General features: G+C 43.5%; 1 protein-coding gene across 4 annotated transcripts in view; it reads right to left on the bottom strand.

The window, feature by feature from the left end:
- The window catches only part of INPP5F (inositol polyphosphate-5-phosphatase F), an 89,819-nt gene extending 84,013 nt beyond the window's left edge, over positions 1–5,806 (bottom strand). For all 4 annotated transcript variants that reach the window (XR_014248885.1, XM_082406930.1, XM_082406931.1 and 1 more), the window contains exon 1: positions 5,481–5,806. Coding sequence is in view for 3 of the 4 variants with exons in the window: in XM_082406930.1 (XP_082263056.1) it covers positions 5,481–5,577 (97 nt within the window). In the remaining variant the exon portion in view is untranslated. The remainder of the gene's footprint in view (positions 1–5,480) is intronic.
- Positions 5,807–18,237: the final 12,431 nt, after the last annotated feature.

The following is an 18,237-nucleotide window of genomic DNA, read 5'->3' as shown; positions in this document are numbered from 1 at the left end:
AAAGGATGTCTGTGAAACTGGATCTGGAACTCTTGCAAAGTTAGACTGAGAAGGCTTCAGGTTGCTCAACACTGGCTGAAATAGTTCCCATCCAGTACATATCAGTGTTTCTGCTCCAAGATCTTCCCTCTATCTATTCCCTCCACAACCTGCAAATGTTGTAAAAACTTAAGAAGAGAAACCTTACAAACTGACCGTAACTGGAAAAACTAGTCAACCTATTATATAATGATATTCCCTGTAACTATATAAACTAGATTTGCAAGAAAAGAGTGAGGACAGGTGAAAGGTCAAAGAACAGACCAATAGTCCCATCATCAGCCTTTTCATTCTACATAGATCCTTCCTCAACGTGCATACTTTGACATTTCAGAGGCTATTTTATTCTCTACATAGGCTACACTATAATGACTATGACAGCTAAATACATTTCAGATATTACCCATAAAAATATAAATCCTACAACTTTGTGGTCAAGAAGGTAGAAAGGGAAAAAAAAAGAAGGTAGAAAGGTTTATAAGACATTTTTGTCAATATTGAGAAAAACTTGGCTTTGGAGTCAATATGGGGTTAGAAGTCTGGCTCTCCCTCTTATTCTTTGAACTTGGACAAATTACTTCTCTGTGCCTGTAAAATAATAATAAAACCCCTCCGCCTAAGTTTTATTGTGGGGATGACATGAAACAGTACACATAAAGGGCTTAGAACAGTGTCTGGTTCAGAAAAATGCTTAGTAAATAAAAGCTGTTGTTATTAGCTACTATTAATCTCAGTTGACAAAGCAGACAATATGCACAAAAACTTCCCTCTAGCTGTAAAACCTGATTCCAAAAATTGTCATAATTCACCCTACAAAGACTATCTTTTTTTTTAAGCCAAAGAAAGGGGGAAATTTTTTGGAAAGATGTGTTTTGTATCTTGCATGCATAACAATAAATGTTCACAAAATAAGTTTACAGATTTGTTCAATCCAACTGCTAGCCTGTTAGAAACATAAAATATGGGGTAAGAAGTGTTCAAGGTATAAAACTGGTAAGCCATTTAAAAGAAACTGAAAACTAAAGACACTAGGGGAAAAAACTGGTTATTCAACAGCAACAAAAATGGCTAAAAAGATTTTTACAATATATTTAATAACTAATTTTTAAATTAAAATGCCCTATTACATTTTGTCATGGTAAGCGGTGAATTTTTAGCAAACGTGATTTTTTAAAAAGGTAAAGTTAAAAAATTTTTTCAAAGTAAATACCAAATAACACAAAAGTCTAAACTGGATATAGTTTCATAAAATATGATTCCTCAAAACAGATAAAAGTTCTATTTAGATTTCAATTCTGTAACTAATTTCTCATTCAAAAAAGTTTTCATATGACATATTAAAAGTAATTTCATTATCAAAAAATAAGAAAAACAGGAATGCATTTTTATGTTTCTGTACATTCTGAAAACTAGCATCCCCCTCCAAAAACTGTTCACTGGTATTTATCATTCAGTGTTTCATCTCTCTCTAAATAGTTTACATGCTTATGAATGTTATGTGTATGACAGATGCTCTACCATCTTTTCGTGGTCAGTCTCAGAATAGAATGAAGCAATACGCAGCAGTAAATTATATAACACTGTCCTATCAGACAAAGCTACAAGGACAAGTGGAAGCAGTTTTAAGATTAAAGAGATAAGACCATATCACCCTTGCTCACCAGTGGGCTATATTATATTGCTTTTTAAGTCTTTAAATTACAGCCCTTATTCTCAGATAGTGAAACTCCACTCTCAAGAGATTATTGAATGTTTACACAGTGCTTCATCATTTTCCCTGGTTGAAAATAAAACAAGTCTAAATATTTTCCTCTGGTGGTCATTACCCTGCAAGAGATATAAGCATCCACCAAAAAAGCAGTTCTAAGTATGAATACAGACTACTCACTAACCTTAAAAAAATGGAAAACCAGAAAAAATACTCAACTACTTAGAAGAAAAAATTTAAACAATGTTAAAGAAGAAAATAAGGAATACCATCACAAAGATTTTTTTTTTTAAGTGACGTTAAATCAGATAGAAAAACAACATAAGTGGAAATGCACCTTTCCTCACATTTATTTCCTTATCCAGCTGGACAGAGATTTTCCACCCCAGTTAGAAGACATTTAAAACAGGGCCTAAAATGAGTAATAAGCATAACACAACATCCTATATTTGTGGCAATGATAGTACTGAGAGAAAACCTGGAGTTAAATTAATTCGGCTCAACTCAACCAAAAATGCCTTCTGTGTCCTAAGCACTCTAAAGCTCAGAGATACCAAGATGAGTAGAACGTGGTCCTTGCCTTGACGAATGCTCTGTCCACTGGGGAAGAAGGAAGCAAACTATTATTATATGATACAGTCAGGGCTATAACTAACGTGTGTACCAAGTGTCTAAAGCACCTGGAAACATAAAAAGGTGACCAATAATTCTGCCCCAGGAATGCAGGCTATGGTGAGCACAGAGTAGGGGTGGCATCTGAACTGGGTCTTACAAAATAAACTAGGCAGGAAAAGAGACTGACAGTAACAAACATTCCAGACTAAGGAAATGGTCACTTTAGACTTAAATATCAATACTGATCCTTCTGATGTCACTAGAAGAAAAGTCCTGTTTCAAGTTGCCACAAACATAAAAATCACAAGGCTCACAGGCTTTTTTGGTTTTATGATACTGCCCTTTAGAAAGAAAAGGACATGGCCAGTAATTTATTCAGTTGAATAACCAGTAAGAAACTATGAAAGATTTTAAATGCTTTCATTACAAACAATAGCAAAACTGGCTGTAAAAGCAGAGGGAAATGATCCAATAAAATGGAGAATTTTAAATAAGTCTACAGAAAAAGACCTGGAAAACATTTAACAATTAAATGCCATTATTACATAGGCATTCTTTAGAAAGGCTCTTGAGTATTGGATAGGATAAACTATTTGGTAAAGTCAGGTGCATGAGATTCTTTATTCATTGGCTATATGTACTTGAACACCTGAAGATCAAAAACAGGCTGTTCTGAAAGATAATGGCCTCTTCCTTCCTCTATATTTTTGGTCTACTTTAGTCTGTGGTTGGCTATATCCTAAGAAGTGAGATAAACTTAATTGCAAAGGCTACAACCACTTTATTCAGAAAAAGTTAATTTGCCTTCTGATATGGACTTTGGATATATAAACAGTAATTCAAACCTCATGGATTAATCCAAAATCTAGGCCCAGGTTTCCCTGTGAATATTCCTTAAAGGCTTAAGCCTGTAGCATGATCATCTGAGCTTCAGCTCAGAAGTATGAGTTTAAGTATCCTTCCACTGAAAGGTAAGCTACTAGCCAGCACCCTAGAAGAGTTGACTTACTTCTCGTGAGGGAAGCAACTTATCCCTAAAGCTGTTAGGACTGGACAGGTTCCTGTGTACGAGAAATGAACACAAACCAAACAGAATGACACATAATTCATTTAAAGCCATCTATTCAGAGGACTCCTGGGACCTTACCTCCTTCCATGTAATTCCACCAGCTTGGTTCATCTCTGTCAATCTTAGAGGCTAAGAGAAAGGAGAGAGTAGCCCTAGAAATGGAGACAACCACGTCCACCTCTATCTACGTATGCTTCAATTCACTGTCCCAATACACAGGTGACCTAGAGATTTCCTGAGTGTTCTTCATGAAACACATCAATTATTGTCCTCAAAGAGGTACACTGAACAAACACTTAAATTGGCACTGTTTCAAAAACATTTCATTATGCACAAGGACCAAAAAGTCCAACCCTCATTTTATAGCTGAGGAAATGAAGTACAGAAAAGTGTTCTGTCCAATGAGTTAGAGATGATGTCAAGTTCCATCCAGCTGCCATAGTTAATTTTAAGCTCTTAGAATCCAAAGAACCGGCTCTTTGACATCCTGGGGAATTTTGCGATCTACTTTTCTTCAGTCTGCACTTGAAGCCTTATCCAAACATTGTGGGTGGGGCGAGGGGAGAAAGACCAGGCAAATGATCAAATCAGGGAAAACAGGGAGAAGAGAATGACTGGAGACTGGCCAAAATTAGCCTATCTACAACACCTCCCCGTCTCAAGATTATCAAAGAACCTTATCTGGGTGCAGTAGTTTCTCTTCCATTCTGAATAGAGGAAATAAAATGTAATAGCAAGAAAATACATCCAAAACCTAGAAAAAAAATAAGTTCTCCTTCACTGCTCTAGCAAATCAATGAGCAGGCCTTCCTAGGCAAGCAGTGGGACGGGCCAGAAAGTGTTCTGGGGGCCAATTCTACTCTCTGTGACCTCAGTCAAGTTACTCAACCTTTCACACCTGTCTCCTCACCTGAGAAAGAGGATATCACCACCTGCTTTGTAAGGTTGTTGTGAGGATTGGGAATAATATATTAAGGGACCAGATCCTTGGAAACCCTCCTATAAATGGTAACTGCTGTGATGTATATGAAAAGTTCGTTTGTGCCTTTCGTACTTTCCAATTCATACCACGTAAATTCTTTTGTATAGATTACATACAAGAATTACAAGTAAACTTGAAATGCTCTGGCTATTTCTTTCAAGAACTCTGTTCTCTTACTTCTCCTAAAATGAAAGATCTGCAGTGATTAGGAAAAAGGACTGGCAACCTCAAAGCGGGAGGTGCTCCTGAGCCCCTCAAGGGAAACCGCCCCCCCCCCCGGGACTGTCAGCTCTCTGAGGGCAGCAACTGCCCTGTTTAACTCACCACTGTGACCTAGTTTTCCTAATGCAGACTAATCGTTGTAGACTTAGACATCTCATGACAGCTTACATGACACCCAAACATGGACCCACAAGAGTGTATCGCACACTACTGAGTCACACAAAAATATTAAAAGTTGAACATTACGATACAGTTTAACCGTAATACTAAAATTAAAAAAAAAAAAGGCACTGTAAATCGAGTGCCTATGAGGTAACCAGAATGAAGTCACGCCTTTAATGATAAAGGACCACCAGAAACACATAGATGTCCACAGGCACTGAAGCTCCGGCAGGACGTTCCACTACACTGGCGCGATCGCCTCTGGCCTGAGATCGGGATTCGAACCCAGAACTTGTCCCGAAGGACGGGCAGAGGCCACGCCAGAGAGGAAGAGGCCTTTAAGGCCAGGAGCACCTCGCTCGAACTTTCTGGTGGGCGCCGGCCCGACCCCGACTGCGGGCGGCTCGACTCGCGTCCCCTCTCCCGGGCAGCGGAGCAGATCGCGACGCGGAAGCGCGCTCGGCGGGACGAGGGTCGCCAGTCCTTTGTCCCCCGCGGAGGGGCAGGGGCGACGCCAGCGCTCCCTCCCCTCAGGAAATAATGACAGATCGCGCGCCCTCGCTCGAGCCCGCCCGCCAGGGCCGCAGGAGGCGCCAGATCCGCAGCCCCCGGCCGAGGGGCCCCGGCCGCGCCCCCTCCTCGCCCCCCGCCCGCCCAAGGCGACCCCGTGCCGCCAGCCTCACCCGGTCGGAGATGGAAGCTGCCGTCGCGGCGGCTGCACCACAGCGCGCGTTCGCCCTGCTGCAGGATGTAGTGGTCCTTGGCTTGGAAGAGCTCCATGCCGGCCCCGGACGCGGAGGGAGGCGGCGGCGGCCCGGGCGCGCCAGCGGCTCCGTAGCCCCGCGACCCCGCGACCCCAGAGGCGGCGGTTCGCGCGGGGCGTCCTCGTCGGCCGGGGCCGCCAGAGCCCGCGCTTCGGGGAGCGGCGGCTGAGGGAGCGCCCCGGCTGCCAGACCCGCGGGAGGAGAAGGCGCCCCAGCGGCGGCGGCGGCGGCCTTGGAGGCCTCTCCCCCGGCTCCGCCCCTTGATCGGCCCCGCCCCCGCTCCTTCTCATGGCTCCTCCCCCTTCCCCACCCCTTCCCCGGCTTCTCCCCCGACTTTTCCCAGGCTCCACCCCCTCCCCGTCTCCTCCCCGCTTCTTTCTCTTTTCCGTTCCTCTTCCTGCCTATTCCCGCCGCCTTCTTCTCCAGCTTTTCCTGGGTTTCTCCTCCTGGTTCCTCCCCCGAGGCTCCTCCTCCTCCCTCTTCTCTCCGCATCCAAGCCCCCTCCTCCTCCTCCTCCCGCTCTTTCCAGGCCCCGCCCCGGCGGGCCCGCTTTCCCAACCCCAGGCGATTGCGGGCAGAACACTGGCCTGGATGAGTCAGGCTGGCCGCCTTACTGCCCTGCGGCCTTTGGAGCAGAAGCCCAATTCTGGGGCCTCCCCTCCCATGCCAGCAGGTTATTCGTTACTTTCACCAGCCCTGAGAAAAGCCAGGCCGACTCTCTAAATCCAGCCTGAAACCCCCCCTCTTCCCCCGGGCCTGTGCTGCCCGCAGAGACCCAGACTAGGAAAGCTGGGAAATGCGACCTAAGGGGCTGGTTGCAGGGGTCTTTCACCAGCCAGACTCTCCACGGAGCTGGGACGTCTTCTGTTTTGGAATTTCCTCTTAGAACCTTGCGACATTTGACAACAGCAAACATTCAATAAATGCACATCAACGAGAAGCATGTAACAATATAAATTAAACAAGTATTACCAGCACAGGGCTCTAAATAACGAGAAGGAAGAGAGCAAAGTCCATAAGCTATCATGTCCCGAATTAAGCAGGAGGCGTGTGAGAAGACAATAAAATGTCAAGGAAGTAAAAGGGGTCTAGTTTGACAAGGATAAGATGGCTGGAGAACCTCTTGTGGAAAGAGGAAGCCCTCCCGAGTATCTTCGATCTATCTTGAAAGGCCAGGTGGTATGTTGAACAGAATGGGGCTTGGGAGTCAGGACCCCAGTTCCAGTCCCCACGCCAGGGGTGATCTAGCTGTGTGATCTTGGGAAAGTCTCTTGGTCTCAGATGGCGGTTGAACTAAATGACCTTTAATTACACTCCCAGCTTTATGAGTAAATGAATCTTTCTACCCCTATCTCCTGCCTTTTCTAATGCCTTAGAAGGGAAGAAGGAAAAAACAAACAAACAAAAAAACGAGGTAGAAGACAAGAAAAGCAAGGCAATGCTTTTAACCTTCTGCTAGATAAAAGTGAGAGGGCCCAAAAGCAGGAAGGAGTTCCACATTACTAATTATTCCAGCCCACGCTGGTTTCTCAGTTGAATTTCCATAGCACAGGAAGTCCCATGATGACAAACTGTCCTGGAATCTGTGATAAGTACTATGCCTTTTGGATTGTCCAGACATCTCAACCTAAAGGGTCAATAGGAGCAATTACTATGGCAAATGAGGTGAGTTGGACAAAGAAGATAATGGCAATAAGATGGTGAAAAGAAGATTCAGTGGAGCCATCAATTTCGGATTTATTGTTGAATTCAGCCATATGTTGACTTTCCTTAGCAAAAATGGATAATGAGAAAGTCTAATGAAGACAGGATGTTCTGCAAATTACTTCTTTATTTTTTAATGAATCACATTACCAGATGTGAAGAAAATAATGCTATTGTAACTTCTGAAACAATTGATTAGTTGATTGAAACTTTCCCTGATGTTTTAAATCAGTGGTTCCAACTGTAGCTACCTATTAGAATCACCTAGGGAGTTTTTCAAACATACCAATACTTGGGCCTCAGTCCAATTAAAGCAGAATTTAATTGACATGGGCTCTGGCATCAGTATTTTTTTTTTTTTTTCCTAAGCTCCCCAGAGTATTCTGATGTGCAGCCAGGATTAAGCACCACTGTTTTAAATGAAATTAAATGGAAAAATCTGCCTGACAGCAGCTTAGTAGAAAACACCAGTCAGTCATTAACTCAGACCAGTGTATGCGGTTGATGACCTATAAATCCAGAGTTAACAAGCAGAGCCCTTAGGAGAGAGAAAACCTGAAGATATTCCTGGAATCTATCTGACCCAGATGCACAGTGCTGTCTCCCTCTCACTCTGAATGCATGCTAGAGCCCGGGCCTGGCCAAGCAGAATGAGTGAAAAGAGTAAATACTGTGTCCCTAGCAGATATCACATCCTGAGTCTCCTGCCACAGGTGCCTTGCCCTGCTCCTGCTAAGGACTTCCTGAACCTCAAATACTCTTTACCTGCCAGGTGCTCCTGACACTGCAGCTTCTCTACTCTCTGGCTGGCTTCCCCATCCTTGGCCTGTGGCTATCTGCCAGCCTTCATCACTCTCTTCCAGCTTCCTAATTCAAAGCCCTCCTGCCCTTGAATGGTGCCACCCAGTTTATGGTAGAAAGTTCATGTGATGCTGTTCTGTTTTTTAAACATGAATGACCATCATGTGTATTATATATCTTCTTTTACATGTATCGTATATTTATACTAATTTAAGTATATCCACTAGGAAGTTAGGTTCTAGCCTGTTCTATCTGATCTTACTCAAGTCACTTAATCTCTTTTAGTGTCAGTTTCCTTATTTATTAAAAGAGATGATCACTAACGGTTCTTCCAGCCCTGAAATCAGTGAATGTGAGGAAATGTGTCCACATAGTTAAACTTAGGCAAATAACGATGGTAAATGACTCAACTCTGATTATCGATTTGGCCTTCAATGTCACGTTTATTATTTGTTTCTGAGATTTGGGGGTTATGATTAGATTCTAGTGTCCTGTGGTGAAATTTGACTTGTAACATCATCTCCTGTCTACTTGTCTACAGTCTTGTATGTTGTTTGTCTACGAGAACTTTCTTCAGTATTGTTTGTATATGAGAAATCTTCCAAAGGAGATTTTTTTTTTAAATACATGTTCTGCCTGCCAGGAGGCTGCTGATTTCTTCAGTCAGCAGTCAGAGTGGTTAAGAGCCCAAGATACTCACAAGCCAAATTTTCACATTTGACCAATCATCAGCCGATATCTCCTGGATTTGACTACCATACCTCCTCCCATAACTTCATGAAGTTACAACTGGAAACTGTAACAACCATTTTGGAGCTTTGACATATGTAAGATTGTTCATTTGAGAAGCACCATAGAACAAAAAGGGAAAAGTCTGTTGCATTGGTCTAAATGAGAGATACTTTTGTTTAATAGAGAAGATCATCTCTCCTCCATTGTTATACTTTGGGGGTTAGTCAGTACTGGCTTTTTAGTTGTACAGTCTGATAAAATTGTCAAGGACCCAAGTTATTGTTTAAACCAGCTATAATAATTCTTTTGCGTGTGTGAGAGAGAGAGAGAAATGAAATGTGTTTTGTGCATCTAATCTTCTTCCAGAGGAAAGATAATTAGCCTTTTACAGTGATAATTTCATATTTGTCTAAAACCAGCTGTCTCTCACTTCCTCCATGTTATGTATTTACTTTTCAATTTTAAAAATAGCGTTAAAATTAGAGAGTTTTAAATAAGCTAATTTGAAGAAAAACGTCCAAGGTATACTGTTAAATAGCAGAAGTCCTCGCTGCAGAGTAGTATTTTAATGTATCCCATTTGGGTTTTTAAAGGGGAGAATGGGAGAGATATTATGTTTTTATAAGCGCAGAACATTTCTGAAACAAAACACAGGAAGTGTGATTACCTCTGAGGAATGGAAATGGGGGTGGGGGGATACTCAGGAATGGCAAGACGGAGGGTAGAAACTTCCTTTTCACTTTATATTCCTGTATGCTGTTTTGATTTGTGTGTGTGTGTGCTTTTATTGCTTTAAATTAAAAAAAGAAAACTAGTTAAATATGTGTGTGTCTAAAACTCATTCTTCCACCACACACAAAAACATAATTTTAGGTAACTTATTGCCTAAGGGTTTAGAACCTTTTGCATTGACAAGCCAGGAGTCCAGGGCATAGCTCTTTTTCTTCTTCACACACTGCTTAGTATTTTTGATCTTTCCTAAAACCTTAAATGCTGTCAAAGTGAGCTATAGTTAAGTATATAAGCCATTTTTCTGCACTGTATCCTCTTTTACATGGAATATAAGGAAGAGTATTTTTCTTTGACACCGTTTCTAAACCACAGCAGTAGCTGTGGCTTTTCCTTCCTCTGCCAATTGCAACTCTCAGGCTGATGGCCTGTTGGGGCCTGTACCATCGTAAATCAATAACAATTGTCAAAAATGCCTTCTGTTAGATAATCATTTTAGAGATTTTTCAGAGAATGCTTTGTGCTGCACCAGAAAACAATGGCGGGGGTGGGCTGGAATTACTCCTGTAGAAACTTGGTACATCTTTGGAAAAGCTGCCCAGTGGATTTTAAACCCATTGTTTCTTCTCCTGGTTAAAGAAAAATAGTAACAGCTCACAGCGTTTCACCATTTCATAAGAGTAGCACTTAGTAACAGGAAATATAGGGTTTTGGTTTCCCTAATTCCACTCCATCGTTTTCCCTCAATTTTACAGCAATTGTTAAATTTACTTATTATTTATTTATTTATTTATTTTTGGCTGCATTGGGTCTTCGCTGCTGCGCACGGGCTTTCTCTAGTTGCAGCCAGCGGGGGCTACTCTTCGCTGTGGAGCGCCGGCTTCTCACTGCGGTGGCTTCTCTTGCTGTGGAGCACGGGCTCTAGGCACGTGGGCTTCAGTAGTTGTGGCACACTGGCTCAGTAGTTGTGGCTCACGGGCTTAGTTGCTCCGCGGCATGTGGGATCTTCCCACACCAGGGCTTGAACCCGTGTCCTCTGCATTGGCAGGCGGATTCTTAACCACTGCCCCACCAGGGAAGCCCTTTACAGCAATTCTTCAAAGAGCCTGAGGAAGCACAGTGAAGGGTGTGTGTTGGGGGAAGGGTGTTGGGCTGCTCCTGACCAGGTGAGCATAGGGAGTGGGGGGTACGTAGGTGGGGGAAGCGAGCAATGCAACGTGATTTGCAAAGTCTCCATGATGAGGCCCATGATGGGTAACCAGAGACCAGCTGCGAATGTGGCAAATACATCTTCAAAATTTGGCCATCACTCTAATAGTTGCTGCTTCTCAAAAATGGTGAGATACTAGCATTGAGGTTGCCTGTGAGCAGTGGACCACTTCTCACGGTTTTTCACATCGCTGTTCTATGATTTAATCAAGTAGGGATTCTAGGTTGTAGGGGTGATGCTTATAAAGCCACAACCCGGGCTTCCCTGGTGGCACAGTGGTTGAGAGTCTGCCTGCCGATGCAGGGGAAACGGGTTCGAGCCCTGGTCTGGGAGGATCCCACATGCCGCGGAGCAGATGGGCCCGTGAGCCACAATTGCTGAGCCTGCGCATCTGGAGCCTGTGCTCCGCAACGGGAGAGACCGGGATGGTGAGAGGCCCGCGCACCGCGGTGAGGAGTGGCCCCCGCTTGCCGCGGCTAGAGAAAGCCCTCGCACAGAAACGAAGACCCAACACAGCCATAAATAAATAAATTAATAAATTAAAAAAAAAAAAAAAAAAGCCACAACCCAAGCGGTTCAGTTCAGGGCAGCATCAAAGTTGAAAAAAGATCCATTCCGTACAAATCTGAGAAAGCTCCAGTCCTTTGAGTATTTCTCAAATACTGTAAAGCCCTCTGTAAGTTTTTGTTTTGTTGTTTATTTTTAATCTTATTTCTTTTCTGCTCATCATCATCCTATGGCACAGATACTCCCATACCTCTCCTCTCCAACCTCCTCTCCAGCTTCCTTTCCCCTTTTCAGCTCTTTGCTGTGAAATCTGACCACTCAGGGCTATTTCCCCTGGAGAGACCTGGCCCTCCTTGGAGGATGGGAGAGGGAAAGAAATGGAAGACTACGCCAGAAAGCTCTCCAGCTGTGGGGAAAAGGGGACGGGCTGGGAACACTCAGACACTAACAAGTCTATCCCATCACTTCAGCATGAGCCTATTTCTCCCTTGGGATTTGGTTAAACTATTTTCATTTTGAATGGGAAAAAAATATGGCCTGTAAACAATTTTGTTTGGGGCCCTTACATTTAAAAGGCCACGGGTTACTATCTGGACTTTTCTTCCCTTATGATTTCACAATTGGAGCCCAAGTGTCTGGCTCAGAGGAAGAGAGCAAGCTTCGGGGAACTGGTATCTGCCAGCAGAGATGGACAAGCGCTGGATCTGAAGGCATTCCCCAAAGCAACATCAGTCCCTTGCTTTCTGCTGACCCGGCCTGTTTGGAACAAATTACTTACTGTTCTGCCTGTTGAGCTTGGAGCTGAGGAATCCAGGGATTGGTGGGGGTGGGGGTGGGGGGGAATGAAGAGAGACAGGTAGGAAGGATCAGTGTCAGGAGGCAGGCAGTTTAGATGAATTCTCTTGTCTTATTCTTCCTACCCCCTCCCCCATTCCCAGCGAGAGGCTGGCAGAGCCCTGGGTCCCCGCCCATTTCCCCTATTTACCTAAGCCTGAGGTACTTGGGCAAATCTCCAACTCTCGAAGGTCAGTTTCCCTTATGTAAAATGGAGATAAAATAGAAAACTTTCTTCACAAGTTTATTGTCAGGATTAAATGAACTTGTCTTTGAAAGGGTGTCCCAAACTATGAAGTGTTAAAGAAATGTTACTGTATAATTTTTTTAAAATGTACTTTATGTGTAAAGTTTTCCCCTCTAGATCTCAGCTTATTTGACGGATTTCTAACATATTACATAGATTTTTAACATATATATTACATACCTAATATGTATATATTAATATATATTAAAGACGAAATATGTTAATATGTATGATTCAGATGTTTTACCTCAAATCACGTCATTGGGAAATAAAAGTAATAGATATTAATCATATAACTAGAAGGATGTTAGTCTTGATTCCTTTTGGGCTGCACTCCGCAGGCCTGCAAGCCCTGTAGTTACCCAGCCTTGAGACTGAAAAAAGAACCCAGAGACAGTGACAGAGACATCAACAATTTATTGGATAAGAGATCTCACGCATCCAAAACAAAGGTCCTAGAGGGACACCCACACTGTGGGTGGTGAAAGGCAGTAATCTTTGCTACTCGGGAGAAGGAGGCTACCATTTATAAGGGGGATTGACGTCAGGTTGGTTCATCAGTTACCAGGGAAACCAACGGCTCGGGTAGGGGGCAAGCATGTAGACAGTTACTAATTAAGCCTTACAATTAAGAGGATTGGATAATCATGTGAGAGAAGCAGGGTCTGATCGAACAGGGGATGTACAGGGAGCAAGAGAACAGCCATCTTGAATGACCTAACCATACGATTTCCAACCAGAGACAGAGGATTCGCCCTGAGGTTAATGAAACTTAAGCTTCAGGAGTTTTGTTTGTTTTCATACTCCATTTAAAGTTATTACAAAATAATGGCTATATTTCCCTGTGCCATAAATATATCCTTGTTGCTTATTTATTTTACACTAAGCTTCAGGGCTTTTGGATTTCATCCAAAGCCCTGTACATAATTCTGTATTCATTATTTTGTATTCTTCTTTCTAAAGAGGACCTGCCATATGTTGAAGAAGCTTCAGGTGCCACAAACCTTGATCCCAACGCTAGCATAAAAGAATGTTCTGGGCTCTACATCCCAGGAGAATTTGGGGCCTGCTCTTCGTCTTCTCTTGATTTGTCCTTCCCTCTTTGGTCATCCTCTTGTATCATTTTAGCTCCTCCCCTCTTTCTAAATTCAAATATACTTTCTGTTACCCCTAATTCACTAATCCACTAACACTCACGTAGCTGGGTGAACACACACACACACACACACACACGCGCACACGCACACACGCACTGAGTTCTATCAAGAGATAAATTTAGAGACTGGAAACAGTGTGTTCAAGGATAGCACCATTCATCCCAAATGACTCAGAGAGAGCTATTCCAGTTAATGTGGAGCCCTTATCGTGAAAACAGAGCTAGGAAGAATTCTTTCATTCAATAATGCTAAGGTTGTACATGTTCCAAGAGTGGATTCAAAAGTACTATAAATAGGAAGAAAGTGTCTTCATCATGTGATATTAGACTAGGCTGTCTTTGGAAGAAAAGTAGCACTCCATGTACCAGGTGTGCTTATCTTTGAGGGATTCAGAAGGAACCTGGCTACACCACACCTGGTCAAGGAAATCCCTGGAAGCAAGCAAGGCACCACAGTCCTTCCCCGGTTCATAGGAACCCGGGCTCACTCCCCCACCTGCTCCCACACGCAATCCAGAGCCGACAGAGGGACAGCCTCAGTCACGTCGGGACGAGGCCTGAAGGGACAGGTATTTGGGGAGATACAGCGCAGGTCCTAACCTGTTGGAAGGGTTGGAATTTTCAAAATTGGGGCTGGGAGACATCAGACTGCGAGGGGAATTAAAGGAAGGCAGGCGACAGACCCTCAAAAATGGGAGAGATGGAAAGGAGGAAACAGGTAGTAACCATTCAGAATATTCCCTGAAGGCCTAAACTGAGAGGGTGTGCCTCACCCACCCCAACCCTGAGTGGCAGGAGGAAAAGAATAAGTTAGATGAAGGCAAAGCTTCCAGCCCTACTACTGGACGGCTTCAGGTTGCTTATCTGACATTTCCATTAAAGCTCAGTCTAAACCCCTGTAGCCAGCAGAATACAGATAACAGATATCAGAGCCTAATCCCTGGAACCTGTAAATGTTACCTTATACGGAAAAAGTATCTTTGAAAATATGATGGGATATCTTGAGATGTGATTAAGGCTCCTCCCCTGGATTACTCAGGTGGGTCCTAAATGCAGTCACATGTAACCTTCCAAGAAGGAGGTTGAGGTAGATCTTAAAAGTTCTCATCACAAAGAAAAAAAAAATTGTAACTCTGTGTGGTGATGGATATAAACTAAACTTATGCTAATCATTTCACAATATATACTGATATCAAATCATTATGTTGTACATCTAAAACTAATACAATGTTGTATGTCATCTATATCTCAATTTTAAAAAGGGGGACGGGGCTTCCCTTGTGGCGCAGTGGTTGAGAATCTGCCTGCCAATGCAGAGGACACGGGTTCGAGCCCTGGTCTGGGAAGATCCCACATGCCGCGGAGCAACTGGGCCCGTGAGCCACAACTACTGAGCCTGTGCATCTGGAGCCTGTGCTCCGCAACAAGAGAGGCCGCGATAGTGAGAGGCCCGCGCACCGCGATGAAGAGTGGCCCCTGCTCGCCGCAACTAGAGAAAGCCCTCACACAGAAACGAAGACCCAACACAACCAAAAATAAATTAATAAATTAATAAATTAATTAAAAAAAAAAAAAAGGGGGACGCTAAACGAGATTTTACACACACAGAGGAGAAGGTGATATGAAGACAGAGCTGAGAGACACTTGAAGATGTTGGCCTTGAAGATGGAAGAGATATGCCCACAGCCAAGGAATGCCAAGCCACCAGAAGCTAGACAGGCAAGGAGCTGATTCTGCCCCAGAGCCTCCAGGAGGGAGCAGGGTCCGGCTGACAACTTGATTTTGACCCAGTGAGGCTGATTCTGCATTTCTGAGCACCAGAACTATAAGCGAACAAAGGTGTGTTGTTTTAAGTCATAGGAAACTAATACAATCCCCGTTAGGATTCTGCAGGTGTTCGGTCTGGCAAAGATTGGCAAAGACAGGCAGCACTGGCTTCTCGTCATCAGATGCAGCAGTGATTCCTCATGGGTTACCGGGGAAGAGGACTACAGTGCCGGGACCCCTCCTGACCTGCAGGGGACTGTATTCGTTTCCTAAGGTTGCCATACCAACTACCACAAACTTGGTAGCTTAAAACAACAGAAATTTATTCTGTCACCGTTCTGGAGGCCAGAAGTCCAAAATCAAGGTGTTGGCAGGATTGTTTCCTTCTGGAGGCTCTGAAGGAGAGTCCCTTCCATGTCTCTCTCCTACTTTCTGGTAGATTCCATGATCCTTGGCATTCCTTGGTTTGTAGCTGCAGAACTCCAGTCTCTGCCTCTGTCTACATGTGGATCTTCACAGGGCCTTCTCCCCTGTATCTCTGTGTATCTTTTCCTTTTCTGTCTCTTACAAGGACACCTGTCATTGGATTTAAGGACCACCCTAATCCAAGATGATCTCATCCAGAGATCTTTAAATTAATTACATCTGCAGATATCAAAAACAAACTTATGGCTACTAAAAGGGAAATGTGGGGGGGAGGGATAAATCAGGAGCTTGGGATTAACATACACACACTACTCTATATTAGATAACCAACAAGGACCTACCGTATAGCACAGGGAACTCTACGAAAGATTCTGTGATAACCTATATGAGAAAAGAATCTGAAAAAGAATGACTATATGTATATGTATAACTGAATCACTCTTCTGTACACCTGAAACTTACACAACACTATAAATCAACTATACTCCAATAAAATTTTTAAAAATAAAATAAAATAAAAATCAACCTAAAAAAATAATTACATCTGCAAAGACCCTATTTCTAAATACGGTCATATTCACAGGTACAGAATGTTAGGACTTGGACTTATCTTCTTGGGGGGACACTATTAAACCCACTGCAGGGGTCATACTCCTCCCACTCAGTGGGGGAATGACAGAGAACTCTAGCAATCATCTAGCCTAATGAAGACTCCACAAACTGGAGCAAATTGCCATAGGATCAGGCAGCACGTTATTGACATCAGGCCTCATAGAAACCAACTATGAGGAATTTCTAATCCAGCATGATTCCCACCACACTGCCTAGCCTCTCTCTAATGCCCTACCTAGGAATGATGTTATTTCATTCCCAATCAGCTTCAGATACACACCTCACTCATCTTCACACAGTTGCTTTTGGCAGAAAAGACAAGCATACCATACACTAAACATTAAAACCAGAGCTTCATATTTCAAGTTTACATCTGAAAGATCTAAGAAAACACTGCAGTTCCAATACTTCCCTTTCTGTACCTTTTGCTAAACGATCATTCTTCTCATAAAGGGAAAGATTTCTCTCAAAAGTTAGCTGACTTTATGTCCCAAAGCAGCTATTCTATATAAGAGTAGAGAAGTTTCTTTACACTGGAGCTGCAATAATCACCTCCCAGCTTATGAGGCATTCTGGTTTTAAAGCTCTTTACATGTGTTATCTTTTTTGAGACAATGGGTACCCTCAAGATGTCCTCATGGAACTTCAATCAGCAGTTTCCATTTACCATACGTGTGTTGAAAGGAAGGGGAGAGCTATTTCTGAGGGTCTCTGCTAGACACTTTCCCACTTATGTAATACTCACCACAGGTTTGAAATCTCTCATTGGGACCTGTAGCTACTGTAGGACACTCACAAGCCATCAAGCACTTGTCAGGCGCTGTGCTTGTCCCTGCCCTGCTCACTTTGTGTATCTGTTTCCTGGGGCTGCTGTAACCAGGCCCCACAAACTAGGTGGTTTAAAACAACAGAAATCACTCTCTCCTGATGCTAGAAGTCCAAAATCAAGGTGCTGGCAGGTCTACACACGTCTGAAGGCTTAGGGGTGGATCCTTCCTTGCCTCTGTGTAGCTTCTTGTAACTTCTGGCAATCCTTGGCATTTCTTGGCTTGCAGCTGCATTACTCCAATCTCTGCCTCCTCTGTCACATGGCCTTTTCCCCCTCTGCTTCTGTGTGTCTCTTTCAGTTCTTCTCTTCTTATAAGAACTCCAGTCATATTGGATTTAGGGCCCACTGTAACTCAGTATGACATCATCTTAACAACGAATTATATCTGCCAAAACTCTATTTCCAAATAAGGTCACATTCACAGGTTCCTCATGGATGTGAATTTGCCGGGGCGAGATGGATACTATTCAACCAAGTGTGTTTGCCCAAGGGAGATTTACAGGTGGATGGCTTGATTTTCTCTTACTGCCCTTTTTAATACACCAGTTCCTCATGTCACTCAGAAAGAAAAAGCCATACAGAGTAATAGAAGCCTGCACAAATTAATTGTATTGCTTCCTTCTACTTCTATAAAGTCCAGATTTATTTACTCCTAAGGAAAGTAAAACATCAGTCACCAGGGACTCGAGTATGACAGCAACCAAATTATTAAAGTGTGAATATTTGCAGCCATTCCCCAGCACCCCCCAGATCCAGGCGTGTGTATTCGTATACTTAGTATGTGTTGTTCTTACTTGCACTGCTTCCCCTTCCCTACACTCAAGAGGGGCCCCATTTCTGCAAGCCAGCCTACATATGATGACATACTTAGAGCTTTCAGAGTTGTACCAAGCAGATCTCCAAATTGACAGCTCTGCCACCCGTCCTTCTCCTTCAAGCCCCTCCCACTGCCCTTCAAGCTGACCTCCGCTAGAGGGAAGGACTTGCAGCTGGTACCAAGCTGTATTAGCAGCTCAGGCTGCCATAACAAAGTACCACGGACTAAGTGGCTTAAACAACAGAAATTTGTTTCCTCACGGTTATGGAGGCTGGAAGTCCAAGATCAAAGTGTCGTCAGGGTTC

Source organism: Balaenoptera borealis (assembly GCF_965194805.1).
Source record: "Balaenoptera borealis genome assembly, chromosome: 10".
In the NCBI taxonomy this organism is placed as follows: domain Eukaryota; kingdom Metazoa; phylum Chordata; class Mammalia; order Artiodactyla; family Balaenopteridae; genus Balaenoptera; species Balaenoptera borealis.
Note: the sequence above shows the minus strand (reverse complement) of the source record. Positions and strands in the feature narration are given on the sequence as shown.